The sequence below is a fragment of the Callorhinus ursinus genome, unplaced genomic scaffold (genome assembly GCF_003265705.2).
Source record: "Callorhinus ursinus isolate GAN/ISIS: 27379988/994484 unplaced genomic scaffold, GSC_fseal_2.0 scaffold1, whole genome shotgun sequence".
Taxonomy (NCBI): Eukaryota; Metazoa; Chordata; class Mammalia; order Carnivora; family Otariidae; genus Callorhinus; species Callorhinus ursinus.
The window spans coordinates 142648430-142675595 of NW_027397063.1; the positions used below are offsets into that span (position 1 = coordinate 142648430).

At 48.0% G+C, this 27166-nt stretch overlaps 1 protein-coding gene across 1 annotated transcript in view; it reads left to right on the plus strand.

Annotated features, from left to right (window-relative positions):
- The window catches only part of TRANK1 (tetratricopeptide repeat and ankyrin repeat containing 1), an 82909-nt gene extending 67956 nt beyond the window's left edge, over positions 1-14953 (plus strand). The window contains exons 19-23 of the mRNA XM_025884638.2: positions 29-161; positions 5123-5268; positions 8390-11439; positions 12300-12395; positions 13606-14953. Coding sequence (XP_025740423.1) covers positions 29-161; positions 5123-5268; positions 8390-11439; positions 12300-12395; positions 13606-13706 — 3526 coding nt within the window. The 3' untranslated portion in view covers positions 13707-14953. The remainder of the gene's footprint in view (positions 1-28; positions 162-5122; positions 5269-8389; positions 11440-12299; positions 12396-13605) is intronic.
- The last annotated feature ends 12213 nt before the right edge of the window (positions 14954-27166 follow it).

Sequence of the window (27166 nt, forward strand, 5' to 3'; positions counted from 1 at the left end):
GGTACTCTGTTTTCTCTCCCTTCTCCAGGGAGAAGCAGGTGGAGTACTTGGAACTGGCCAAGACCTATTTGGAGTGCAAGGAGCCAAAGCTGTCCCTTAAGTGCCTGAGCTATGCCAAGGAGTTCCAGCTGTCCGCCCAGCTGTGCGAGAGGCTGGGGAAGGTACGGGCCTAGCCTGCATTCCGCTGGGAGAACTGGGCTTCCTCAGCCCCTGCTTGAGTCAGGGAGGGGCTCTGGGCCTCCAAAGAGGGAGAGGTCGGCTCTGAAGACTATAGGGCAGCCACCTTTTCTCCACTTGCACGAGTGTTTACGTGGCTCCAAAGACGTGTGTGTGCGCATGCGTGTCCACATCTGTGTGAATGTTTGCGACCTGATGTTAATCACAGGAAGGTCAATTGTTCAAATCAAAGATTTTATTTATCTGACAGAGACACAGCGAGAGAGGGAACACAAGCCAGGGGAGAGGGAGAGGGAGAAGCAGGCTTTCCGCTGAGCAGGGAGCCCGATGTGGGGCTCGATCCCAGAGTCTTGGGATCAAGACCTGAGCCGAAGGCAGATGCTTAACCACTAATCCACACAGGCGCCCCCAATTGTTCAAATCAAAGGGGAGGTGGGTTTTGGATCCTCCCTTCCTGTCCTCCATGTTCGGTCTGGAGTCTGCCTGTGTGAATGGCCTGGCATTGACATAGTGGTTTTTCTGCGTTCTCAGTAATTGTTCTAGATCTGCACCAACCAATCTGGCAGCCACCAGCTACATGTGGCTATTTAATTTATAATTTAATGAAAATGTAATAAAATTACAAATACGGTTCCTCAGTCTCACTAGCCACACTTGAAGTGCTCATTGTTCCAGAATATTTCCATCATCACAGAAAGCGCTGTTGGATAGAGCCGCTGATTAGAACTTAGCTACTCACAGAGTGGTCGGCAGGCTGGTGGTGGGCCACAGATTTTTATTTGTCTGCAACAAGATCAACACAGAAGATGAAAGTAACCAGTGAGAGACTGTCACAGCACTTTGGCATTGCCGTAACCTCCAACCGGTGATGATTTTTTTAGTGATTCCTTTGTCTTTTTCATTGAGATATAATTGGCATGTAAAATGATATCAGTTAGAGGTATACAGCTAATGATCTGATACATGCATGTATTGTGAGATGATCACTACAGTAAGTTTCATTAACGTCCATCACTATACAGAGTTACAAAATTTTTTTTCTTGTGATGAGCTCTTTTAAGATCTATTCTCTTAGTAACTTTCAAATATACAATACAGTGGTAACTATAGCCACCATGCCGTACCTCACACGATTCAGCCGGGACTGCTGCATCCCCCCTCCTCCCGGGGGTAGGGGCTTTATGCCCCTCCAAGAGGGGGGTGGGTTTCCACATGTCTTTGTGAAATGTAGTAGCTCCTGGATCCTCAGAGCACCCTGGGCATTGGGTGGGGTGGGGGTGGCACCTACCGGGGACTTTCAAGTGTGGCCCCAAGTCCGTGTAAAGATCGTAAGGCCCTCCTGGTGCTGCCTGCCCTGCCCCCTGTTTATTAGGGGATGTGACTTGTTAGGGTGAGGGAGATGGGGATAGGATAAGGATTTCAGGGCGGGTGGGAGTTTGGGTCCTAAGGTCCTAGGAACTAGGGTAGCTTCCAACTTTACCGTGTTCCTTAGTAGCCAGCCCTTCAGGCTCCCATGCCGCCACCTGGACCCTAAGTGGTGACGGCTACAGGGAACCAGCCTAAGCCTTTGTGTCCCCTTTTTGTGTACCAGTGTCTGCCACGACAGAGTCAGAGATCTCCTCCTTACTCACGTTGCCCACCCAACTCCCCCCAGCCTGGCAAGCTCTTCCTCGGAAAATAGGAGGCCCGGGGACCAGGAGGCCATTAGTACAGCCTATGTTCCCTTCCTCGGGACTTCAGTGTCTTCAAAATGTGGAGGCCGCTCTGCTCCTGGAAACACAGCCTTCCCTGTTTCCTTCCCCTTCCACAGGCTTGACCTCTGGTAGCAGCCTCTTCCACTTCCTCTCCCCTGTATGTTCTAGCAGCTCCAAGCCCCACCCAGGGAAGGGGCTGATCTCTTTCTTTGCTCAGGCTCCTCCCTGGAAGGGGGTCCAACTTGAGCCTCAGACCTCATGTGGTCCTCCCACCAAACCAACCAGCACGATTCAAGTTGATCAGCTTGGCAGCAGTGTTTGTCAACATCCTTAGACCAAATTGCCTCCATGTTCCCAGCCCCCAGATGTGTGCTACCCCCGCAAATAAATGTTTGTGAGGCGGCCCTGGGGGTATAAGACTTTTTTTTGCAGGGATTCCTCTGCTTCACCTGCTTCTTGCCTGAGAGAGACATTGGTTTCCCTGGAAACCTCTCAAGGCCCTTGCTCTGGATGGCAGGTGGGGACCCTTCCCCTCAGGGAGCAGACAGGCAGAGCAGGGGGCTGCCGCTTAGAGTCAGCCCTCTGTTCTCTCTCTGGTTGGGCACAAGCTTGGCACCTAAGAGGACGTGCTTTCCCACTTGGGGGTTTTCCTTCTGAGTAATCAGCATTGTCAGGAGAGGACAAGAGATGGGGTGGTAGGTGCTCGGGTTATGGGGTTGTATTCATGTGGCTGAGATGGATCTAGATGTTCCCTGCTCTGTAAGGACATAGAAGAGCCTTGTACCTGGATCTTCTTTGTATTTTGGCGCTTGGTGTAGATTGTCTAGAGAAATAAAAGGCAGCTCAGATTTACTAGAGGGCCTGGCATATGTGTTTTGTCTTGTTTCACTTTGATTTTGTTTTCTCTTTGGACCTCAGGTGCTGCGAGTAGAATTTTGAAACGAAATATTCAACGTGAAGAGATGGGCCCTTACTGGGTGCCAGGCACTCTGGGTGCTTAGTGGCCAGCAGGTGGCAATGCAGGGGCCTCTGCCTTCCTAGTGTGGGAGAGGGATGACAGACTAGCTGGAAGCATAAGAGATGCCTGTGCTGATGAGGCCAGGCGAACAGGGGAGAGAGGTGTCAGGCGCCGCTGTTTTAGGCAGGGGGTGGGCAGGGAGCTACCTTTTTTTGTTTGTTCTTTTTTTAAAATTTAAATTCTAGTTAGTTGACATACAGTTCAGTATTGGTTTCAGGAGTAGAGTGGTTCAGTGGTTCATCATTTACGTATAACACTGGGTGCCTGTCATCACTAGTGCCCTCCTTAATCCCCATCCCCCACCCACCTCCAACCCTCAGTTTGTTCTCTATAGTTAAGGGAACTGCCTTTTGAGCAGAGACTGCAAGCAGTGCTGCAGGGCATCGCAGGCCAAGCATCCTTGCAGGCAAGAGCCCTCCGAGGTGGGAGCACGTCAGGGAGCTTGAGGAACAGCAAGAGAGCTGGTTGGGCCAGAGCAGAGTGAGTGGGTGGAAGTGGTAAAATAAGCAAGAGAGGGTGGCAGGAGCGAATCAGGTAGGGCCTCAAAGTCCATGGTCGGGACTGGATTTTGTCCAGAGCTGACAGGGAGCCGGTGGAAGGTTCTGACTGCAGGAGTGACATGGAGTTCATTGTTTGGATGCTCTGGGAGGAGGTGTGTAGGCAGCAAAAGTAGAAGCAGGCCAGTGGGGAGGAGGCCGAGGCTGGATGGTGTGGCTTGGATTGCCATGAGGGTGCTGGAGGTGGTGGGAAGGGAATTTGGGCAAACGTTGGGAGGGCCAAGCATGAAGGATTACCCGAGGGGCTGGCTGGAAGTGTGGGAGGAAGAGTGGGGTAGAATTTTGTGTCCATGGCAAACCCACTGGTGGTTTTCGTCTGTTCGTCCTCTTGCTCTTCATGGTTGCTGTCCGTTCCCATTGTCTCCTCACCGGCAGCCATTCCAGTGCATTTAATGTGGAGCCCCCATTTGCATGCATAAGTGAAGAGTAAATAGTAATATTTTCTATACATATATATTTTAAGCTTATTTAAATGGCCTATTTTTCTGTTTTTTTTTTTTTTTTTTTTTTTTAACTTTTTCCGCGCCCTGCTATAGTGTTAAGGTCTGGCCAGATTTCTGACCCCTGACAGTAATCCAGAACGGGCATCCCTGCCTTTGACTTATCCATTTCGCTAGCGGTGAACGTCCAAGTTACCTGCTGCCGCATACAGGACTGTGGCGTAGCGTGTCTCCTTCCAGTCCTGGGTGCTGCCAAAAGTGGGCTTGCTGGCCCTAGGGTATGCATGTACTTAATTTCACTAGGTGAAAGTGGAAGCTACTTTTCTTTCTAGAACAGCGGTGCCAGTTTTTGCATTAGGGTTCCATGTGCCCCACCTTCTTGACCACATTCAATGGGTTCTGATTTTCTAATTTTTGTAAACTTCATGGATTTGAGACCAATGTGGTTTTAATTCACAATTCTTTATTAGTGAGGTTGAGCATCTTTACTGATTTGTTAGTCATTCAAGTTTCCCTCCACTGTGACCTGCCACTTTATATCCTTTACCTAGTTTTCTGCTGGGTTTCCAGGAGTTTTTTTCTTATGGTTGTGGGAATCCATTTAGTGTTCTAGACCTGTCCAGTCTAATACAGTAGCCATTAACCACAGGTGGAAAGTAAGGTTAAAACTGATGAAAATGAAATGAAATAAAAAATTTGGTTCCTCCTTTACACTACCCACATTTCATGCACTTACTCTTCACATGTGGCTAGTGACTACCATATTGGCTAGCATAGTTATAGAACATTTCCATCTTCACAGCAAGATCTATTTGACAGTGCTGGTCTAGATGTTAATGTTTGTCTTCTCTCTGTTAACTTTATTTCACATGCCCTTTGTTCAACAGTTGTGATATAATCGAATCCATCAGTTTTTCCCCTGATGTTTGAGTGTTTTGGGTTTTGTTGAGGTCTTTCTTTACCTCAGGGTCACAAAGATATTGTCATACATTTTCTTCCAGTAGCTTTCACATTTAGATCTTTGACCTATCTAAAGGTTAAATTTGTGTATGGTGTGAGGTTGGGATTTAACTTTGTTTTTCTCCCTATAAAGAATTTGTTTTCCTAATATTACCTATGTCTTAGTGTTTTTCACTGGATCCTAACAGCAGACAATACTATTCATGGTGTTGGCTTATTTTTAAGATAAAAGGTTATGCTATGAATACTCTAAGAGTATGTTTTACTCTGTCCTAGATAAAAGATGCTGCCTGTTACTATAAGCGAAGCCAGTGCTACAAAGATGCTTTCAGATGCTTTGAGCAGATTCAGGAATTCGATCTAGCACTCAAAATGTACTGCCAGGAGGGGCTTTTTGAAGAAGCTGCTATTGCAGTGGAAAAGTAGGTGGTTTTATTCTCTCCCTTCCTCCACCCTGTTCCCTCCCTCCCACTGCTCTCTGGGGACATCCTACCCTGGATGGTGTTATCCTGCTCTTCTGAAGTGGCTTGCCCATGTCACCCTCCTTCCACTTGAGTCGTGGCGTCGGTGCTGGGTCAGGAGCTCCTTGAAGGCAAGAGCCAAGCCTAAAGGATTACCTGAGGAGCTGGATGGGAAGTGTGGGAGGAAAAAGAGTGGAATATAATCTTCTCTTCACAGCAAACCCACCATTGGTTTTAGTTTGTTCATTCTCTTCCTCTTCATGGCCAGTCTTCATTCCTGTTCTCTCCCCATTGACAGCCATTGCAGTGCTTTTAGGATACGCACTCTTAGTATACGTATATTTTATATACTCTACTCTCTTTATAAGCTTTGACACCGTGTCATGAGGAGAAAGGGGTAGAAGAAGATGAAGGGTTTTTTACAAGTGTGTACATAACACACATGGCAATTTTGTGCTCAATGATGGTTCTGTCCTCTTCCGCCTTTACCTGCTGAGTTGACAGTTTTGCTAAATGGATGGATAAAGGTAAGAGCACTAGTGGACCATCAGGATTTTGCTTCACCGCAGTCTACTGGCAGATCCTCAGCCATGCACTCGTACATATGTGTATGAACACATACCCTCATAAGTTTCATACTTGACCACTGGAGGCTTTCTTGAACCTTTAGCCTAGTTCATATTCCAAAGGTGAAATGGAGATGGTGGGGTTAATGCTTGACAAGGAATATAGAAATAGCATGTTGTTGATGCCCCTAGGAGATCTTCCTGGTGGTATGGGACAGCTAGAATCAGAGTCTGCTATTCTGTGTTTCTGCTGAGCAGGAGTTGAGTCCACTCTCAGCTCCTGGAAAAGTAGGGTGTGGGTTGGTTCTACATTTCTTTTGCTTTCTACCAAATTATACCTATGACAAAATGAACATAACTGACCCAGATGTTCAAACTTCAGATTTTTATTTTTTAAATCAGCTTTTATTTAAGTATATATTCAAAAAGGTACACATAATTCTCACAAAATTAATATACTTGTGTAACCAGTACCTCAATAAAGATACTCAATACTTTGAGTTTTATTTTTGGAAATGGAAAAGTAGGTGTTCAGGGCCATGGCTGGTAAATGAGCATATTCTTTTATCCGGGTCTTTGGTACTATTATATATGTGATATATGCAATGGGTGTGTATTAGTCAGCTCAGGCTACCATAACAAAATGCCATAGATTGGGTGGCTTAAATGACAAAAATGTATTTTCTCCTAGTTTTAGAGGCTAGAAGTCCAAGATCAAGGCTCTGGCCAGTTGGGCTGCTGCTCAGAGCTCTTTCCCTGGCTTGCAGATGGCTGCCTTCTCCCTGTATCCTCATGCGGCCTTTCCTTGACACTTGAGGAGAGAGAGTACGCAAGAGAGCTCACTCTCTAGTGTCGTCTTCTTTTTTTAAAAAAAATTATTTTAGAGAGAGAGTGTGTGTGCACGAGTGAGGGGAGGGGCAGAGGGAGAGGGAGAGAGAATCCTCAAGCAGGCCCCCTGCTGAGCACAGAGCCCGATGTGGGGCTGGATCCCATGACCCTGAGTTCATGACCCAAGCCAAAACCAAGAGTCAGATACCCAACCGACTTAGCTACTCAGGTGCCCCCTTCTGGTGTCTTCTTATAAGGACACTAGTTCTCTTGGATCGAGGTACCACTCTTGTGACCTCATTTAACCTTAGCTACTTCCTTAGAGATCCCATCTCCAAACACAACCACACTGGGAGTTGGGGCTTGACTGTATGAATTTTAGGGGACACAAACTATCAGTCCATAACAGGACACCAGCTGTGATATGTATTGGGTACCCCGTTATCAGGGTGCTATGCAGTGGTGGTGGGAGTAATTGACCAGGCCAATTCCCTTGTGAGTTCGTAGACAAAACCGACTGAGAGTTTTTTTTTTTTTTAAACTTTTAATTCGTTATTTAAACTTTAGTCCTCAGTTTTCCAGTAGAGCCTTGAATAGTCAGTCATAGATTTTCCCCAGAAACATCTTTCTTTCATTATTTTTTTTTCAGCTTTATTGAGGTATACAACTGAGAGTTTCTAATGATGTGTTGAGTTGAGATCTAAGTGTAATCTGAGTATTAACTGGAGCCTCGCACTAGATCTATTTGAGTGTCCTTTGAACACCATGCATACTGGGTGTAGAATTCATCTGCTGACTGGCTTGACTCACAGTGTATTGAGGACTTTTTAAATTTGAAAAGAAAATACCTGGGTAGTTCTTTATACTTGCTAAAACTACTCCTTACTCCATCAGCCGATGCTCACATGTAAAGTGTACTCCCTTTCTTCATCTTTATTTACACCCCTCATGGGAAGCCTGTTCTGCTAGGAAATCTGATATTTGTAGCATAACTCTGGGGCATCATAAGGCACTTGGGCACTTTTCTGATTGTGATGAAATGGATTTTATCCCATGAGAGTTCAAAAGCAAGCATGTTTTTTGGATTGTTCCAGTGCCTCGAAAACTGTGGGACTGTGGTAGGGGATATACTGACTTTGATCAGCAGAGTAAAGGGGAGCATTCAAAGCCTCATTAATCTCACTCTAACTCAACCACATGCATACCTGGCAGAAGAAAAAAAATCACAGTTTGGGTAATAAGAGGAAGGTTACTGTCCTGCTGGTGTGTGTGCAGTCTCTGTCTTCACCCTTTCTCATTAGTCCCGTCTCAGACTCAATGGAGCTGTAGACCCAAAATGATTATCATGCTTTTATGAAAGTTTAAGGGTTTTTTTTCAGGGATAATTTTGATTATGCGTAATTGTTGCCCCTCAAATTGACTTTCAAACCTAACTTCCATTTGGGTAGGTTGCAACTCCATTATGTTTCTTTAATTAAATACACTAATGCTGGTTCCTCTGGAGAATAAAGAATTAATTTTATCCATGTGAAATGAAGCATTTGTAAAGATGCTGGATAGGTTTAGGTCCTATTTTGTTATTTATATCTACATGTGGGAATTGTAGTTAACGGGCTCTATGCTGTATTTTGGAGAACATTTTCTTTTGGGTGGTAATGAGTTGACATTTGTGTTGTCTGTCGATGCAGGTACGAAGAAATGCTAAGGGCCAAGACCCTTCCTATATCCAAGCTGTCTTATTCTGCCAGTCAGCTTTACCTGGAAGTGGCAGCAAACTACCTGAGTGCAAATAAGATCAAGGAGATGATGACTGTCCTCTCGAAGCTAGACATAGAAGACCAGCTGGTGTTCCTGAAGTCTCGCGGACGGCTTGCAGAAGCTGCAGAACTGCTGAACAGGGAAGGTCGGCGAGAAGAGGCTGCCTTGCTGATGAAGCAACATGGCTGCCTGTTGGAGGCTGCCAGGCTCACTGCCGACAAGGACTTCCAGGCCTCGTGTCTGCTGGGGGCTGCCCGCCTCAATGTGGCCAGGGATTCAGATGTAGAGCACACCAAGGCCATTCTGAGAGAAACTCTTGACCTCTGTTATCAAACCAATCAGTTGTCTGGCATCGCTGAGGCCCATTTCCTCCAGGGGGTGATCCTGAGAGACTTTCAAAAGCTCAAGGATGCCTTCTTCAAGTTTGACACACTCAATCACTCAGCTGGAGTGGTGGAGGCGCTCTACGAAGCTGCCAGCCATTGTGAGGCCGAGCCTGAGAAGGTCCTGGCCCTGGCTCCGGGGGGTCTGGAAGTCCTCCTCAATCTGGTCAGGGCCCTCAAAAGAGTGACCAACAATGCGGAGAAGGAGATGGTCAAGTCTTGCTTTGAGTTTTTTGGAATTTCCCAGGTGGATGCCAAGTATTGCCAGATAGCTCAGAATGACCCTGGACCCATATTAAAAATAATTTTTGACCTGGATTTGAACTTGAAAGAGAAGAAAACAAAAGACTATTTCTTGATAATGACTGACCAAGTGAAATTAGCCCTCAACAAACACCTTTTGAGTAGGCTGTGTCAGATCACACGGAGCCTGCTTGGGAAGACCTACCCAGGCGTCTGCATGAGGTTTATTGTAGGCTTGAAATGTGAGGATGAAAACTGTAAAGATTTCCACAGGCCTTTGCGGCGTTGTGAGGCCAAGTGTTTGGTTCAGTCAAAAATGCACTTGGTGGCCATCAGTGGGTTGCTTTTGGAAGCCAAAAGAGTATTCCCTAAAATCTTGGCAGAAGAACTTGAAGAAATTGATTATATTTTGCCTACAGATACGTATGGCCTTTGCAAATCCTTCCTGAATGTCCTCTTCCCTAAGCATTTCCATCAGAGAGTGTTGTCAGAAAACCCCATGGCGTGCAAAGAAATCCTCAAAACAAACTACAAATCCTTTCGGTCCTGCAGGTCTGCTCTGAAAGAGTACATCCATTTTCTGTTTCAAAACAAAAGGGCACGAAGCCGCCGGGAGTCTACGGACCTGTGGCTGAGCGCCATGCAGGCTTTCCTTGTCTCCTCCAACTATCCGGAGGAGTTTGAAAAGCTACTCCACCAGGAGGAGGACAGCTACAACAGGGAACTCAAAGCTCTAGAGGCTGAAAAAGAGGAAAGGGGCAGGGGGAGAGGCAGCAAGATGAAGGGAATAGAAGGAAAATTCGGCATGTTGGCACCCAACAAGGATGACGACAATACCGAGAAGACCCACCTTTGCTTCATCCGGCTGCTGGAGAATTGCATTGACCAGTTCTATGTATACAGGAACCCAGAAGACTACAAGAGGCTCTTTTTCCGCTTTATGAATGTCCTGGTCAAGAGGTGCAAAGAACCGCTCATCCCCAGCATCGGGAACACCGTGGCCCTGTTGGAGTTCCAATTTGTCCACTGTGCGGTGGTTCTGGCCCGCCTCTTGAAGAATGCCATCCTCTGCCTCCCCAAGAGCTACATTGCGCTCTTGCACTACTGGGAGTTCCTGTTCAGCAAGAAAGACAGGGAGCTCGGGGACGTGTTCTGCATCATTCAGGAATACAAACCCAAGGACGTGACAAGGGCCATTCAGGATTTCCGGTTCCACCTCTCCTACCTCGTCAAGGTGCTCTGCGGCTGTGAGAACATGAACTTCAATGTCCTGCTCGATGCCTTCGCTGAGATAGAGTACGTGGTGTCTGGTGAGGCAGAGCGGACCCTGGTGCTGTGCCTGGTGATGCTGGTGAATGCCAAGGAGCTCCTGCAGCCGTGCTGCAAACCTCTTCTGCACCGCCACTTCCAGGAGATCCAGAAGAGGCTGCAGCAGATGAGCATGGACTGCCCGGACCAGGTTCCCGAGAGGCTCCTGAAAGTGGTCAAGCGGGTGTTGACGGCAGTCACCGTGAAGTCTGTGGCTGAGGCGCTGCAGGACCTGCTCTCTGAACGGGACGAAGAGTACCTGATGGACTGCCACTGGCGGTGGGACAGCGTGCACACCAAGGGGCCCGTGGTGCGCGGTCTCTACCACGAGGAAGTGAAACTAAGCCGCCTGCTCTGTGTGGACTCCGTGGACTACCTTGCTGAGCCAGAGTGCGAGTTTGGTCAGGACGAGACAGATGAGTTGGCCTCAGACGACCGGGACCGCCTCCTGGCTGCTATCCTTTCCCAGAAGCAGCGGAAGGCTTCCATCCAGCGGAAGCTGAGAAGGGCCTGCCTGGTGGTGTCCCTGTGCATCAGCTGGAGGAGAAGGGTGAGTGCGCAGACAGAGTGCTTCCGGGAGGAGACCAGGGAGCCCGGGGTCGGGAACTTCAAGAAGGCCGATGTCGACAGGACCCAGTGCGACCTGTGTGGGGTGAAGTTCACCGGAGGTCCTGACAACTATTTCAGCCCCGGGAAGGCATTTGAGGGAGAGGCTTCAGAGGCGGTGGCCATTTCCAGGGCCGAGCTGGGAGACACGGAGGGTCGGGAGAGGAATAGCGAGTCTTACGAGCAGCACATCCTCCTAGAAGGTCATCAGAGGCAGCAGGTGGCCTATCAGAAGTACTCGGAATTTTTCCGCGAGAACGTGGACCCGGCCATTGATGAAGGCAAGCTGGTGGTACAGGACATTGAGCAGAGCATGTGGGTCTGCAGTCACCCGGGCTCCAAAGAGCACAGCCACATGCTGCAGAGGAAGGTCCAGGAGAACATCAAGAAGGTTTCAGATACGGTGGAGGACCTCTACAGGCGCAAGGCCTGGGCTGGCGGTAAGGGGTCCTTAGAAATTGGGGCCCAGATGGTGTTAGAACCCAGGCTTTGAGAACACATGTCAGAGTCAAGTCCTTTTGTGGTGAGGTCTGTCCTGGAGATGACAGAACTTGGCGTTGGCCGAGAAATACAAGCGAGGAACGTGTGTTCTCAAAGTACAGCAAAACCCCATTCTTTGAACCACCCCGCCCCCCGTTAAAACATTGTGATTATCTTGGGTCAGGATGATTTCCCCTGGCACTACAGACAAGAAAAGGGCTTGCTAACTAGTTCTGTGGCAAGGATATAGGGAAAGCGTTCAGTCTTGAGGAGAGCTTCCGATCTGTTCATCAGTGATCATTTCTTGAACACCTACTCTGTACTGAACCCTTGACTAAGATCCGGAGGTGTGTAACTGGTGTCTTCCTTTTAGGAGGGTTCTTAAACCATACCAACTGTGAGACTTCAACAATAAGAGTTCCTACGTGGTGTTTGAATCAGATTTCCTCTAACTTCCTTATTAGCTATTTCTTAGCAACACTGCGTGGAAGTCACGTTATGTATAAAATTAGTGAAACTAGGTATTTAAAACTTATTCTATAATCCGGACCCTCTAGTTTAAGGTTTAGTGAAATGTTGAACAAAGCTTCCTTGAGAGGTTTGCTATCGGCACTCTCTATAGACATGCCGTGATGGTATTTAATTGTAATTTGTAACGTTTGTGGTGGCAGAAGGTGGCTGTGGGTCCTTATCCCATTTCCTCCTCAGGGGAAGCACAGAGACAGGGTCTCGGGAGGTGGGGACCTGGGCTCTAGTACTGAGTGGTCTGGTCTCTGCAGCAGCCCCCTCACTCAGAGACCTTGTTCTTTGGTCCCTGTAGCAGAGGAAGTGATGTTTCGGTTGGTCAGCATTCTGATCCGGTCAGTCAGGGATGCGCGGGAGTGGCTGAAGACACAACTCCACTTAAAGGAGGAAGGTAAGGAGCCCTTTATCCCAGGGTAATGCTCTGGGTCTCGTGACTCTTGGTTCTGCTGACTCCCAGGTCAATGTGAAGTGGGGTTGCCTATGGTGTCAACAGTGGCCACTCACTGTCTGGGTGCATTGCCCCAGTCAGTCAGATTATTAGCGACATAGTATCCAAGTTTCCCCAGCTGACTGGGAGGGCTCACTTTAGTTGCTTTTTCGACAACCTCTTTGGCCTCTCATGAGCTGTTATCGATGACATCTAATCACTACTCAGCCTCAATACAGTGACTCCCAAGGACAGACAAAGTATTGAAAAGCCTCCTCTTGGTAAATATGCTCGCCTGTGTGAACCATTCATGTAAGTCAGTGGGTATTTATTGAATGTCTAGTATGTATCAACATTGTTTTGGGCTTGGGGATATAAAACAAACACATTTGTGAGCAAAGCAAACAAAATCATGGGAAACTTGCATGCACCTTCCCATAGAGGGTTAAGGGCTTATATGGAGTGAGTCAAGTTTCTCATGACAGTCAGAGTGATCTTGTCAAATTCTTTATCATCTGGGAAGTCTTCCCTCTTGCCATTTTAATTGTTGCCCGCTTTTGGCTGTGTCTTATTTCTTCTTCAAATATTTCATGTGCCCCAGAATGTTCTGTGGGTCCTCCTAATCAATCCAGATACTACTGGAAAATCCAGACCCCAGAGCTGGGAAAAACTAGAAGGGACTTGGCACACATACTTTTGGCAGTAAAAAATCTTTAGAATATAGTGCCTGCTGGGACTATAATTTTTATGATTGTTTCAAAAGGAAGATAACTGGTATACCAACTCAAGTTTGTGGTTGAGCTTAGGTTTTGTTTGATTTCTTTGCCATTTGAAAAAGGTCTCTGAAATAAGAGCAGAGGAACCATCCTTGTATAAGAACTTAATTCTAGAAAAGGGTGTTCAGTTGGGCTCTGATTCAGGCTTTTTTCCCGCCTTTAATTTAAAACGATTACAGAGACATCAGGTTTTACTAGCATGTTATATTTAATAGTGGAGTGAAAAAAGAAATCACCATTCTGTACTTTGTTTCTGGTTTTTTGTTTGTTTGTTTTTATGATGTTCAGTTAGCCAGCATATAGTACATCATTAGTTTTTGATGTGGTGTTCAACGATTCATTAGTTGTGTATAACCCCTGGGGCTCATCACAGCACATGTTTTTTGCTTTTGAAACAGGTATCGTTCAGGAAGATGATTACGAAAATGAAGTGGAAGACTTTGGTGAGCTCCGTCCTCGAAGACGTCTGCGGAAATGTGGAAAGCAGAGAAAATACTAATGTCCACACAGCTGCTGCCTCCTGAGCCTTGAGAACATTCCATCCTGACTTAGAATTCTGAGTGCTCGAGCAGAAGAGAAAAGGAATGTAAATTAGCTTTAAAAAGTAGGGGAGTCTAGCAACACCTTTGATTTTTGTTCTTGTTATTTTTCTCACCGGTGGCTTTGACCTGATTACTCTGTCACTTTGAAGTCTAGCAGTGGTAGTTCTCTCTAGAACTTGTTCACATGAGAGGAGTCATAGCTGAAATAACCTGGGGATGCCTCACCCCAAAGCTCTGACGTTCTCTGGCACATCCCCATTGTGACATGAGTCATCAGCAAGGGACACCCTTCACCTCAGAGGTGGTGCTGCTCCCGGCCGGGAAATCCCTCCACGGATTCCCTCATCTCCTTTTCACGCGGCTGCAGCATCAGGAACCCAGTGTGCGCCCGGGGTCCCTGTGGGCCCACCGCTGGCCACTTGTGACCCCAGGCCACACCCTCTGGTCATCTCTGAACCTACTTGTAGCAAGGTCCCTTCTGTTATGTACAGTAGCTTCTTCTGTCTGTGCACCTTTTCTGCCCTCCTCCTCCCCATTTTTTGGGGGGATGATTTTCAGCTCCCTGTGCAAGTCACGGTTAGACTACCTCAGAATGTAGTCCAGAAATCCCCCCTCCTCCTCCCCCCCTGCCATGTCCTGTGGGCGGAAGCCTCAGGACTTTTGCCCTAGGAGGCAAGCCTGGGGGATGTTGTGGGGGGTTCCCAGCCTGCCTCTCCAAGATGGTCCTAACTCTGCCTTCGCTATGGTGCAGACATTCCAAAAAGTGTTTGTATGTGGCCCTGTGTGTCTCGTTTTCTTGATTGAAGGATGCTATTGCTTCACACCCAAGCCCCACTGAGCCAGCGGCCATCAGTGTGGTCCCATTCTGGAGGCCTCCATGCCGCTCATGGCTCCTGCCCACCCTCTCCCCTGCCCCTCAGCTCAGCCTGCTGTGAAAGCTTGGGTTATGTGGGCCCTTCATCGCTCTGTCCACACAGCAGAGCCCGCTTGCTCCCTGTGTTCTGCTGCTTTTGCTGCTTATTGTTTTCTCCTTATCGTCTTTCTAAATGACTGTTTCCTTGTTTCTAATTTTTATTAGGTTGTGTTTCTAATTTTTATTCCAGGTGTTTTTTTGTAAACTTTACTTGCCAGAACAAAAGGGAAAAAAACCCAATCAAATCTTACTGTATTATCACATTTTTATAAAGTTAAATCATTTCTCTTACCTGGAGCCGCCCATTTATTTGTTTCAAGTCTCCACTCAGAGAGTAAACGGTAAATCCTGGCACTGGTTCTCTCTGACCAGCTGGTTGATGCTGACCCTGGCAGAAGCTTGCTGTGCCTTCTGAAATGAAGACATCCGGGGACTCAGGGCTGGTTGCGGTGTCTCCTGAGGCCTTGCCTGGGCCTCCTGAGCATTCGGGGTGTGGACTGTACGGAGTTTTGTCAGTGCTGCCTCTGGGACTGCAGCCAACAAGAACATAGCCCTGGGAGACAGGAGACCTGGAGTCGAATCCTCTCCCGCCCTTACGGAGCGGTATAACCTGGGGTGCGTCAGATCACTGAGTGCCTAGATGCGGCACCCCTTTGGGGGCTCAGAGTCTGCTGTGATGGGGAGGTGGAGACGTGGGAAAGAAGCCGTGATAGAAATGCATATCGCACGGGGTGGCAGCTGCATTTATGTAGTCCAGTGGGGCCTCAGTTTCCCCTTTGGGGGAATCGAATGGTCCAAGAGCCCTTTGTGCTCTGATGCCCAGTGGTTCTGTAGGTTGTTGCCATGGGTTTGAACACCCTCTGGTCTTGGTTGTGTGATCTCAGGGTTTGCTTATGTTGGGTGAGCAGGAGAGCTGAGTCTCAGGAAACAAAGTGTCCTCTGATCCTATGCTTCGAGGTCCAGGAGGCTCATAACTGGGCCAGATGAGTCTGCTGTCTTCTATATCAACACTGTCTGATAGAAACTCCTAGAGAGAACCACTCTCAGGAATCCACCTTCTCAATTGTAGGGGGGCTTAGAGTGTGCGTGAGGAGGTTGGGAGTGAGGAATGGGATTCAGCGACCGGGTCAGTAATTCCCACCAATGACCTCAATCCACAGGCCCTCCCAGTAGCAGGGGCTTTGGTGTCCCAGGCCTTGCCCAGAAATCCGGGACGGGGGCTGTGTGTCAGAGATCCCCAAGACTACTCTCAGGTTTGGTAATTCACTAGAGGGCTCGTAAGACTCAGCATGTAGTTGTAGTCATAGCTCCGATTTATTATAGCCAAAGCATACCAAGCACCATCCGTGCGCAAAGGGAGAAGGCACATGGGCTGAGTCTGAGGTGGGGGTGGGGAGGGATACCAGGTGCAGGCTTCTGAGGGTCCTCTCCCAGTGGACTCACACAGGACACGCTTAGTTCCCCCACCGACGAGTGTGACAACACATATGAATTGTTGCCAATCAAAATTTATTAGAGACTCAGTGCTCAGAGTTTTTAATGGGGCCTGGTCATGTGGGTATCTTCTGCCTAGAACCTAGCAAAGTCACAGCGTCTCAGAAGGAAAGCAGGCGTTCAGCATAAACTACATTGTACAAATAGTTTGAGCACTTTGAGCCACGGTTATCAGTTCTGGAGATGGCAGGAACCCTCCAGAAATTCAAGTTACCAGACACCAGCCAAGGGGAAACCTTGTAAGCAGGTTTCTTTCAAAAGAGAGCAGTCAGACCTGCTGTGTTAACTCTTTCCTGGGGTTCCGCGAGGCTGGAGCTCTGTCATGATCAGCCCCCTAGCTTGCCTTGTGGTCCCTCCCCCCGCCCCCATGTACCCAGCTGCTGGACAAGCATGTACATAGCTAATGTCTATCTCTCCTGTAAAGAGGGTGAATTCTCAGGGACAGTTCATCTTCCAAAATCCCATCATGAAGAATCAGCTATTTTCCTAACTGCCTCAGACGTTAATTCCACTTCTTTGCAGGCAGCATTAATTGTTTGGAATGGTGTTTAGGGCCCTTGAAGCCTGCTGAGGGAAGGGAAAGGGCTGGATGGCTCCTACCAACATGCACATGCTTTGGCCTGACTGTTCTTAGCCGAGAGCCCTTGTTCTCCTCAAATTCTCTCTGGGGAAACGGGTTCAGTCTTCCAATGACTGGAGGAAGGAAGGACACTGATGTGGGAGCCGACAGCTCTGTGCTGACACCTCAGTATTTCACCTCATCACTAGTGGGGGAAATGGGTCCAGGTGATGCATCTTACCTTGGGTCACAGAGCCATTCTGAGGCAGGGCTGAGACCTGGACTGGGTTTTCGGAGGCTAGCCAGCACTCTCCACGGAGGACTCAGGCACTGAGGTCAACAGCAAATGTCAGCGATTCTTTCTGGAGCCCATCGCCCCAGCCCAGTATCAGGACATAGAGTGCACTGACTGGCCCCTGGGCGCTGACACAGCTCAGTCACTTCAACTTCTCACCTGCTTTCTGGCACTGGGGTCTTCCTATAGGAAATTAATGTGTCTTCTCCTGCCACCCACTCAGAACAGGACAAAGCAGCTGCCCAGAGTCATCCCTAGTGGATGACAAAGCTCAGCACTGCTCCCCAAGCTGCCGGCTTTACTCTCTCCTGAGTGCACCCACCCTTTACCCCGAATACTGAAGTTCACATACTGAATCCCATTTCATCCCCTACCTCCAAACCCAGGGCTGTAGATATCATGTTCACTTTTCCCTTGCTGGCCTGCCTCAGTTTCCCCAGAGTGGTCACTTGTCGTTCAAAATGAGCCCCAGGTTTGCTGAGCATCCTGGCCAACAATGACCATGGCAAGAGCCCCTGCTCATGGAGCTCAGTGTAATTTACAGCTTATGTCACACCTGTTCTCTGCACAGAAGGCAGGCATAGTAGTGCTTCCAGGTCCTGGCTGTCCCTAAGGTCTCCTCCTAGCTGGAGTGCGTCAGCTATTCGTTTCTCTAGTGTCATGACATGGGCTCTTCTGGGCTCATCCCAGGGGGCTGATCCAGTGTTGCAGGATGGGCACATGGCTTGTGGGGATGTGAGAGGGAGGAGGCCAAGAGATGGATGAGGCTTGTACTCTGCCCTCTCTCTAGAGCTCACAGGATTCTCCAGGCTCGGATGGGGAGATCACTCCCAGGGCCCAGGAAAATGATTAAGGCTATAAACACTCCATGTTAAAATCCCAGCAACTTCCAGGTTTTACCCAGTAGGTGTATGAGGTATTTCATTTGAATTTTTGAATGTGAATGACATTGAATGTGAGTTTCCTGTGTTTCCATCTGATTTTAGTATGGCTTTGGTAATACTGGGATTTCATGATCTAACAATAGGACAGTACACATGAATTTCAGTTGTACAAGGAATGTTACATTTTATTTAAATTAATTAAAATCCTACTCTGAGCCCTCTTTGGTGGGAAATTCAACCCAAGTCATTTTGGGGGACCTTTTGTTTCCTTTAGGTCTCTAATCTTGGGAGGTCTACATAGCACAGGTAAAAGGAGGAAGGCCCTCTCTCCTTCAGTTCGTGGTGGCCACCACTGACACATTCTTTCCAAGCTAGCGGGGGGTCTGAGTTGATGGGTGACTTTTCTCCTTCCAAGCTGAGCTTGGTGAGGCTAGGAGCCCTGGGACATCTGGTCCAGCATCTGTAGATGAACCACTCAACCATCATCCTTGAAGTTTTCCCACCTCCCCATTGCATTGCGATGAATGTGAATGCAGGTCCCTATTGGTCAGGGCATCCCCTGGCCCCTGCATCACTCCTGAACTGAGGAGTCCTAGCTACTACCTTGGAAAAGGGGGTGGAACATATGGAGAGAACAGTCACAAATTCACAGCTAAATAAGGGTTGAGGGCTCTGGTAGGTAGATTTCAAAGACAGCTACTGTCTATTTCTTCCTGTCCTTGCATGTGTGTGTCATCCTGCCCATCAAGAGGTGGAGTCAGTTTTCCTTCCCCTTATGACTTGCTTTGGCCAATAGATTGCAGCAGAAGTGACATTGTCTAATCTGGGTCTTGCCTTTAAGAAGTCTGGCAGCTTCTGCTTTTCTTTGGGATAATCCAGCTGCTATGTAAGAATTCAGTTGTGCCAAGGCCACCATGCTGTGAGGAAGCCCAAGCTAGCCAGGCAGAGAGGCCACATGTAGGAGCCGCATGTAGGAGCCCAGGGGCACCATTCATGTGAACAGAGCCTTCTTGGACATTTCAGCCTAGGGCCTGCTCAGTGAGGCCAATGCAGTGACCCTAGCACCCACCGCACCAGCTGAGGCTTGCCCAAATTAACTGAGAATTAACAAAGCATTATGGCTTTAAGCTGTTAAGTCTTGGGATTGTTTGTTACCCAGCAATAGATAACTGAAACCAGGCCCTACTACGTGTTAGGTACTATTAGGCATGCATTAGCTCCAGATCTTACAGCGCTCCAAAATATAGTGATTATCACAAATATGTGTAAAGTGAAGGAGGGGTTTGCCTGAGGTCAGGCAAATAGGAACTCCCTATTGGAGCCCATGCTATTCTATAGTTTGCCCTTGGAAGGAATGGGTTTCATCCATCTGTCTGCCTGGCCTAGTGGGGATCCTAGAACCCTAGCACCCGGAGGAATCCTAGAACCTATCCCTGGAACCAAGCATTTGTCATCTTAGTCACCTCCCCTCTGGACCTTGACATCTGGCAGGCCATGCAGGTTTCACCAGCCGCTAAGACTTGGTTGCCAGGGCAACCTGCAGGGGGAGTTACTATGACCAACGTTACAGAGTTCTCGTCACTCAGCTCCTGGGTTCTGGTTCCCCCGAGACACTGGCAGCCAATTGTGCTGGCTATCACAGAAGGGCAGGTCTGCCCCTAACATTTGTGGGATGTGGGGTAAGAATACAAAGACCTCTCCCCCATCCTTTCTCTTCGCACCCTTTGCTTCAGCCGACACCACAAAGGGTCTCCTGGCGTGAGTATGGGCATTCCAACCATACGTGAAAGCTCATCACATAGCTTCATCCTTACTTCCCTGAACAGCCACTCTTGGCTTCCCCTTGGATCCAGCACATCGGTGGGGAAGAGGCTCAGGGAGATTTGAGCAGGGGGCTCCTCACTATGGGAATAAAATCTAGAGAAAGCTGTGGACACATACTCTTTTTCCAGGTCTGGGGCAGAGTATATAGCTAAGAACACAGCTTCGTGCTACTTCTCTTGGTCATTTCTCCTCATGCATCTGCTCCTTCAGTGTCCTTGCAGGATAGGAATCCAGGATTCATAGATGCTCCTGCCATAATAACCATCTTAATCGTCTCAATGCCTAACATCTCAGTCTTTGTCTTTCTGTCTGTCTGTCTGTCGCTCTCTCTCTCTCTCACACACACACACATACAATTATCCCTGGCCTTCTCCAGCAGGCTGATCTGGGGTCTGGGATGCCTTGAAAGCCCTCCTGGATCAATACCGTGTAATGGCCAGACATCTATGTCGTGGGGATCATCCTTAAGTTTATGATCCAGAGGATGTGTAAGCCAAAGCAACAGGTAACTGCTCTTCCTTCTGCCACAAATATCTTTCCTAAGAAACTGAGGCTGGCTTTGTCTGATCTTGTCATTCTAAATATGCTTCGAAGATCCTGACTGGAGAGCGCAAGGTCAAGTGGGGGCAGCCAGAGGCCATCTCCCCACCTGGCAACCATGATAACAGCACAGAGGTTAGGAGCTCATGGGAAGCTTCCCCGTTTAACCTGATAAACTTCCAGCCCTTACCACAGCAAAGAAACCAGGTCTGCCAACAAAAGTAGACAGCTGATCCTCACTCCCACCCACTACCCAGGAAAATGTGTCTCCCCACTTGCTAAGGGGGAGGGAGAAGCCATCAGCAAGGTACCGGGCGTTCTTTAGGTGGGTTGTTGTCTAGAAACGTCTCCTGGTGCTGCGGAATTCTAGCCCTATTCAGAATTCTCTGTTGTCTGCCTAAGACATATCACATGGCCCTCCTCAGTGGTGATGGGACCTGAATACCTGATAGGACCTTTGAGGGGGGATGGGTTACACTAGGGAAGCAGGGTATTGTCACCGCAGTATCTTTGAAGTAAGATGTAAGATTGAAATTTGGCTTCCTTCACTGGTTGTGGGAATTGAGACATGTTATTTAAAGTCTCTGAGCCCATTTGGGCATTTATAAAATGGAAATAAGGACATGAGCTTGTAGCTTGTTTATAATTGCATTATCCTCCCTTGTTCCCTGTTTTTCTTCCATAGATGGACCAAGAATGGGAAAAGATTTCAGGCAGGGACCTGTTTCCAGGGCAAGAAGGGGTGGTCACGAGTAGAGACCAGCTCTGGGGACAGAGCTGGGTTAGCTTTTGTATGCCCTTTACGGAGGTGGGGACATTTCTAAGCGGGCTTTGTTTCCGGGGACTCAACCTTCTTTTAGAGACTGAGGCTATTTTTAATCCAAGTTTTAGTGATTCTGCGGGACAGCTGTTTCAGGGAAATATGTAGGCCAGTCCGTGATATTTGGAGTCATGATTTTAAGGTTAGGGAGTGGGATGGGATGGGGAAGAACTAGAATAACTTTGGAGTTTCCAGAGGCATCCAAAGAGATCTACACCTACCCTGGAGAACGCTGCAACCCAAATTCACTTGGTGGCCCCTCAAGAGTCGAGATGGGCTGAACAGAAGAACTTTCTTTTGTTACACTTCAGGGGGAGTGCGAGCTTCTGCCCTGTTTCTGTCCCCATCTGCCATTACCAAATCACGATGGAGAGCAGACTGGCAATGCCCGTGTCGGAGAGGCTGTGGGAGAAGGGGTCCCTCTCACGCTGCAGTGGAAATAAGACTGGTACGGCCCTTCTGGAGGCACTTTGCCAATATCTATTAAAATTAAAACTGGAATCACCTTTGAACTTGGCATTCCCACTTTTTGTTTTTTGGGATTTAAGAAATGATTTATTATTAGTATTTTAATTGTGGTTAAGGTATACCTTAAGGTTAAGGTATACCTAACATACAATTTCCAATCTTAAACCTTTGTGTGTACAGCTCAGTCACACAACGTGAAAGTTACTTTCACGTTGTGTGACCAATCTCCAGAAATTTAACTGAAACTCTCTAACCCATTGAACCATACCTCCCTATTTCCCCTCTTCTCAGCCTCTGGCAACCACCATTCCACTTTCTGTCTCTACGATTTTGACTACTCTAGGTGATGCATATAAGTGGATTCATGCAGTATTTGTCTTTTTGCAACTGGCTTACTTCACTTAGAATAATGTCCTCAAGCTTCATCCATGTCATAGCATGTGTCCGATTTTCCTTCCTTTTTTCGGCTGAATCATATTCAATTATATGTTTATTACCAGCACTCCTACTAACATCAGGAACATCTGGGACAGTGCAAAATTGGAGCCAACTCCAGTATTCAGCAAGGGTATGGCTAAACACCATGAATATGGCTCAGTTTTTAAAAAGAGCTAAATGTGCTGGCATGGAAATATGGCAAAAATCAATTGCTCACTGAAAACTCAAGCTAAAAAGAAGGCTCTATGGTTCAAGTAAATATCAATAAAAATTTAATTCCAAATTGGAGGTGGTGGTGGTGGTGACTCTGGGTACTCTGTAAGGGCCAGATTTTTAAAAAATTGTTTGGATTATATTTGTGGTCACAGAAAACAGTAAGGATATTTTTAGAAATCAAAATGGAGAGGTACAGTAGGCAAATATTTTTTGCTCAAAGAGGTGGTCAGAGAAGAACATGCTTCCCCCACTCAGGTGTTTAGAAAGCAAGACTGTCATATGTCCCATGGTGATGACAATCCAGTAGGAAAAGAGGCTCCCCTAGACACCCCAGGGGTCCCACACAGGTCTAGCCCGGTCATGTGCTTCTCATCCTAGCTGACCTCCATTCCACTGGAGTGCATCTGCAGCCAGATGTGAATAAGAGAGACCCTTTAAGGTCATTCCCGACAACTTGAACTTTATTAGCTGGTCCTTGGATGTCCTACTGGTAGTACTTCTGGCTCTAGAACTTCTTACCCCCTGGCAACATCCTTGCTCTTAAGTATCCTGACTGATGATATCCTCCTGCTATATTCCGGGGCATCTTTCTTGAGCTATGAAGACATGCCCATCAAGGTGTGGGGCTTGAGACCAGCAAAAAGCAATGATAATCACAACAGATATCATTTAATGAATAAGTACTTCAGTCCTGGCTCACACAGGTCCTACCTTGGTGAGTACCCACAACTGCCCCCATCATACCCGTGGCGACTAAAGTGCTGAAAGCTCTATGTAGCCCTGTCCCTCAGGACTACCTGCTCCAGACTTAGTCCGTGGGGATCACAGAGAAGTTAGTCTATAGAGACAGAAAGGGTGGAAATTTTCTTGAGAATAAAAACCCTGTTCTTCCATCTTCAATTTCTTCTGTTCAGTTTTCCTTCAAGCCGTTGTCAGCGTATTTCCAATTCTCTGGAGTCCTTTGGCTTTTTTGGCTGCTGACCTTCCAGGTGCTAATTTGGCATTCGGAAGGAGGTGGCAGTGTCTGGTTTCTGTCACTGTTCACAAAGTCTACTGTCTTGGTGAGAGCTATGATGGTGAGCCCTGAGTCAGGGATTCTTTCCGCCACGTTGCTCATCTTGGAGTGGGTCCCCTGGGACAATACAGGGCTCCGGCACTTCCAAGGAAGGGGAAGAGTCCCTCACATGGAATGCTCCTGACTTCACAAGGGAGGAAACAGAACTACGGATCAGGTTGGTGACTTTTTCAACTTTTTAAAAGCTTTTTCAGAGCTTCTGGATCAGAGCGAGGGGAAAAGCACTTTAGCCCTTCCACTAGGGCTCTGAGATGTCAGAAGAGCCGCACGAAAGGCAGTTGGTCATCCTGGACTTTGTGTGCCTGATGCCACACCCGAGTCCTCAGGATTGCTGACTGTAGGATTGCTGACCTTCATACCAGTTCCTGTAGCTCATCAAAACTCAGCTCTTAAGAACCCAGATTGGCTTAGAGTTTTCAGGGAGATCTGGGTTTGTATCTGAGGTGCCTTCCTGGAAGAACACTAATCTTCCTCCTATCAAGGGTTTTCAAATAAAAATGTTAAAGCAACAGAAATCCTGTTAGAACTAAAGTAGACTCCGGAGATCCTGGGCTGTCAGGCTGTCTATGCCGAGGAGCGGGACTGTGGCCTGGGCCCCAAGGACACAGCTTTTCGGTAGGCAGGACACTGGCTAGGAGAAAAGAATAGCATCTCTGCCTGTGTGCTTGCATGTGCGTGTCCGTGTGCGCACGTGCGCACGTGCGTGTGTGTGTGTGTGTGCGCGTGTGTGTGCGTGCGTGTGTGTGTGTGTGTGGAGGGGGACTGGGGCATAAAGGAAGAAGGCACATGTGGTTGAATTTCTCATCCCGTCTGTTCCTTTGCATCTAATTTAAAGGGAAAAAAAGTGCACAGGCTGCCCGGGGGTGTCCAGGTGGAATCAAGCCACGGCTGTTTAGTTCAAGTGAACTGCGATCCACAAATATATCTGAGAAGGAGTCTTTGCCAAGGGAAAAACACTGTTTTGTCTACCCTTTCTACAGGAGACAGTTAAAAAAATGAAGTGGGAGCCTGCACTCTGAAGGGTCTATGGATCCCTTTCTCATCTTGCAGGGATAGGAGCAGGTGTGTGTGGGGGCAGGTAGTGGTGAAGGGGTACCTGCTCTGCGCAGCCGGAGGGAGCTATCTGACAGGAGACAAGAGGGCCCGCACCCTGCTGATGATAACCGCGGGGATTAACTGTCCGGGGCCACCGTAAAAAAGTGCCACAGACTAGGGGGTTTAAAACAACAGAAATGTATTTTCTCACAGTTCTGGAGGCTGCAAGTCCGAGATCAAGGTGCCAGCCATTTGATTTTTCTGGAGGCCTCTCTCCGTGGCTTGGAAATGGCTGTCTTTTCTGCGTGTCTTCACGTGGTCTTCCCTCTTTGCATGTCTGCGTCCACATTTCCTCTTTTCATAAGGACGCTGGTCATACTGGATGAGAGCCCACCCTAATAAACTCATTTAGCTTAATTACCTCATTTAAAAAGGCCCTATCTTACCTTCTCAGGTAGCGGATATTAGGACCTTGACCTATGAACTTTAGGGGACACAACTTGGCCTGGAGGAGCAGGTAAAGGCTCAGCTTTTCTGAGCAATACTTGAGGCAGAATGCCTTTGGTTGGATCTATGATATCCGGTTGCCCAATTGCAGAGAGCAGAGCCTGTGTTGGGGAAGTGTGGGCTGAGCAGAGGGGACCGAGGGTTGATGTCATCTGGTTGACCATAATGCTGAGGGTGAGGTGTGGACGACTGGCTGGCTGAAGGGGGCCTAAAGGCTGTCCTTTGAGCATTGTCTTCTGCTTCCCTTTTGTCTTGTCTGATCCTACTGCCTGGACATCTCCATCACTCCTGCAGCCTCAGTTTCCCTGGCTTGCTCATGGCTTCATAGCAAGTCTTCCCACCCCAACACCTCTTCCAAGGACGTGTTGACCTTTTCCAACTTGATGTCTCACTGGCACACCAAACTCCAGTGCCCCAAACAAAATGCTCTGTCCCCTTGGGTCATCCTTTGGTCCTGATTTCTCAATTTCCATTAACAGCCATCTTCCCCCTCAGTCGTGAGTCCCGGAAGAAGCTGGTTGCATCCTTCAACACGACTGTGATCTCCCTGAGGGCAGGATTTGGGCTGTTTCACTGTTGCACCCCCCGTGCCTCTGTGTACAGCCTTTAGTGGGCACACAGTAGCTATCTGGAGACTGATGGAATGAATCTCTAACCCTGCTTTATCCCCAAAACTAATTTATAATCAATCACCCAGCTTGAGAGTTTGCTCAGTCTCATCCATCTTTCTGCAAACATTTATTGGATGTCTACTATGTGCTTTGACAGTCCATTAGAAAAAAAAATTTTTTATTTATTTGAGAGAGACAGCAGAGTGAGTGAGAGAGAACATGAGTTGGGGGGAGACGCAGAGGGAGAGGGAGAAGCAGACTCCCCGCTGAGCAGGGAACCTTACATGAGGCTCCATCCCAGGACCCTGAGCCAAAGGCAGACGCTTAACCAACTGAGCCCCCAGACGCCTCTTGACAGTCCATTTTATGGACTGAAATGTAGCTGGGTGTTAGGGAGGCAGGACAAAGTAGGAGGCGCTAGGAGTGTCATCCAAGGATGAGTTCACATTTCCCCACCCCCCAGCTGTCTTCTGTCCTAACTCAGGCCTTTGTTCCTCCTCATTTGGACCATGGTACCCTCTTGGAGGAGGTCATAGAGAGGATGACCTGCAAGCTGAACCCAGGGAATTGGAGACTCCTCACCCCTCCCCTGTCCTTGGAAAGTCCGTTCCAACCACATTTCCCATGGTGGGAGCTGTTTTCAAGGACACAGCCTTGTGGGAGCAATGTGTGGTTGAAATCCCCTGGACACTATACATGACTGAGCCCCTTTAAGGCCTCTATATAAGCTTCTAAGATTCTGGTGGCAGGTGTGGGACCTACTCATCTTGCAGCCGCCAAGACAAGCCTGTAAGTAAGTTGCCTTGCTTATGAAAACTGCCACCTGCCAATCTGGAGTGGCCCGCCTCTTTCTTCAGTCTCTCGGTGCCTGCCTCGGGTACTGGCGCTGGTTTGTGAACCAACCCCCCCCCCCAAGGGCCTCTCAGCTTTCCCCTCATTTGTATCTTAGCCATACTGTCTGCTTCCTAAAGCTCATGATGACCACATCGTTCTGTTGTCTGAGGCACCCAAACACTAGCCTGCCAATCAGGCTCTCACTAGCCTGCTTGTCCAGCCTCCTTTGCCCCCAAGGAACTAACTATTCCGTGTTTATACTGCACTTCCCAGCACCTGCACTTTTGCCCAATGCTGGTTTCTCCTGCAAGTCCCTTTCCCAGCCAGACTCACCTGTTGAAATTTTCTCCCTCCCTTAGTCCTCTTCTCCCAGGCTGCCACCTCCAGGAAGACTTCCGTAATGCGCACGTGGAAATTCACCTATTTTTTCAGGTAGTCTCTGCACCTCCACTGCGGCATTTTAGCAGAGGTGGAATAGGGCTTTTGTGCACATGCCCGCCTCCTTTTAGTCTGCACTGTCCAATAGAGCAGTCACTAACCACATATGGTGATTTAAACTAAAATTAGCGAAAATTCAATATAACTGAAAATTCCATTCCTCGGTCACAGCAGCCACCTTTCAAGTGCTCTGTAGCCACATGTGGCTGGTGGTTCTGTAGTGGACAGCACAGGTTTAAAACATTGCCATTGCCACAGAATGTTCTACAGGACAGCGCAGCTCTAGATCCAGAGCATCTAGATGCCTGTCCTGGCGGTAAGTACGTGCTTGACCCATAGCAAGTGCTCCATAAATGTTTGTTGAATTAAGTTAGACATATGCTTTAGAGGAAGTAAAAGAATCGGAAGACCATTAAAAAAAAAAAAAAAAGAAAGAATCTTTGGTGTCCTCGAACCAGCTTTGCAG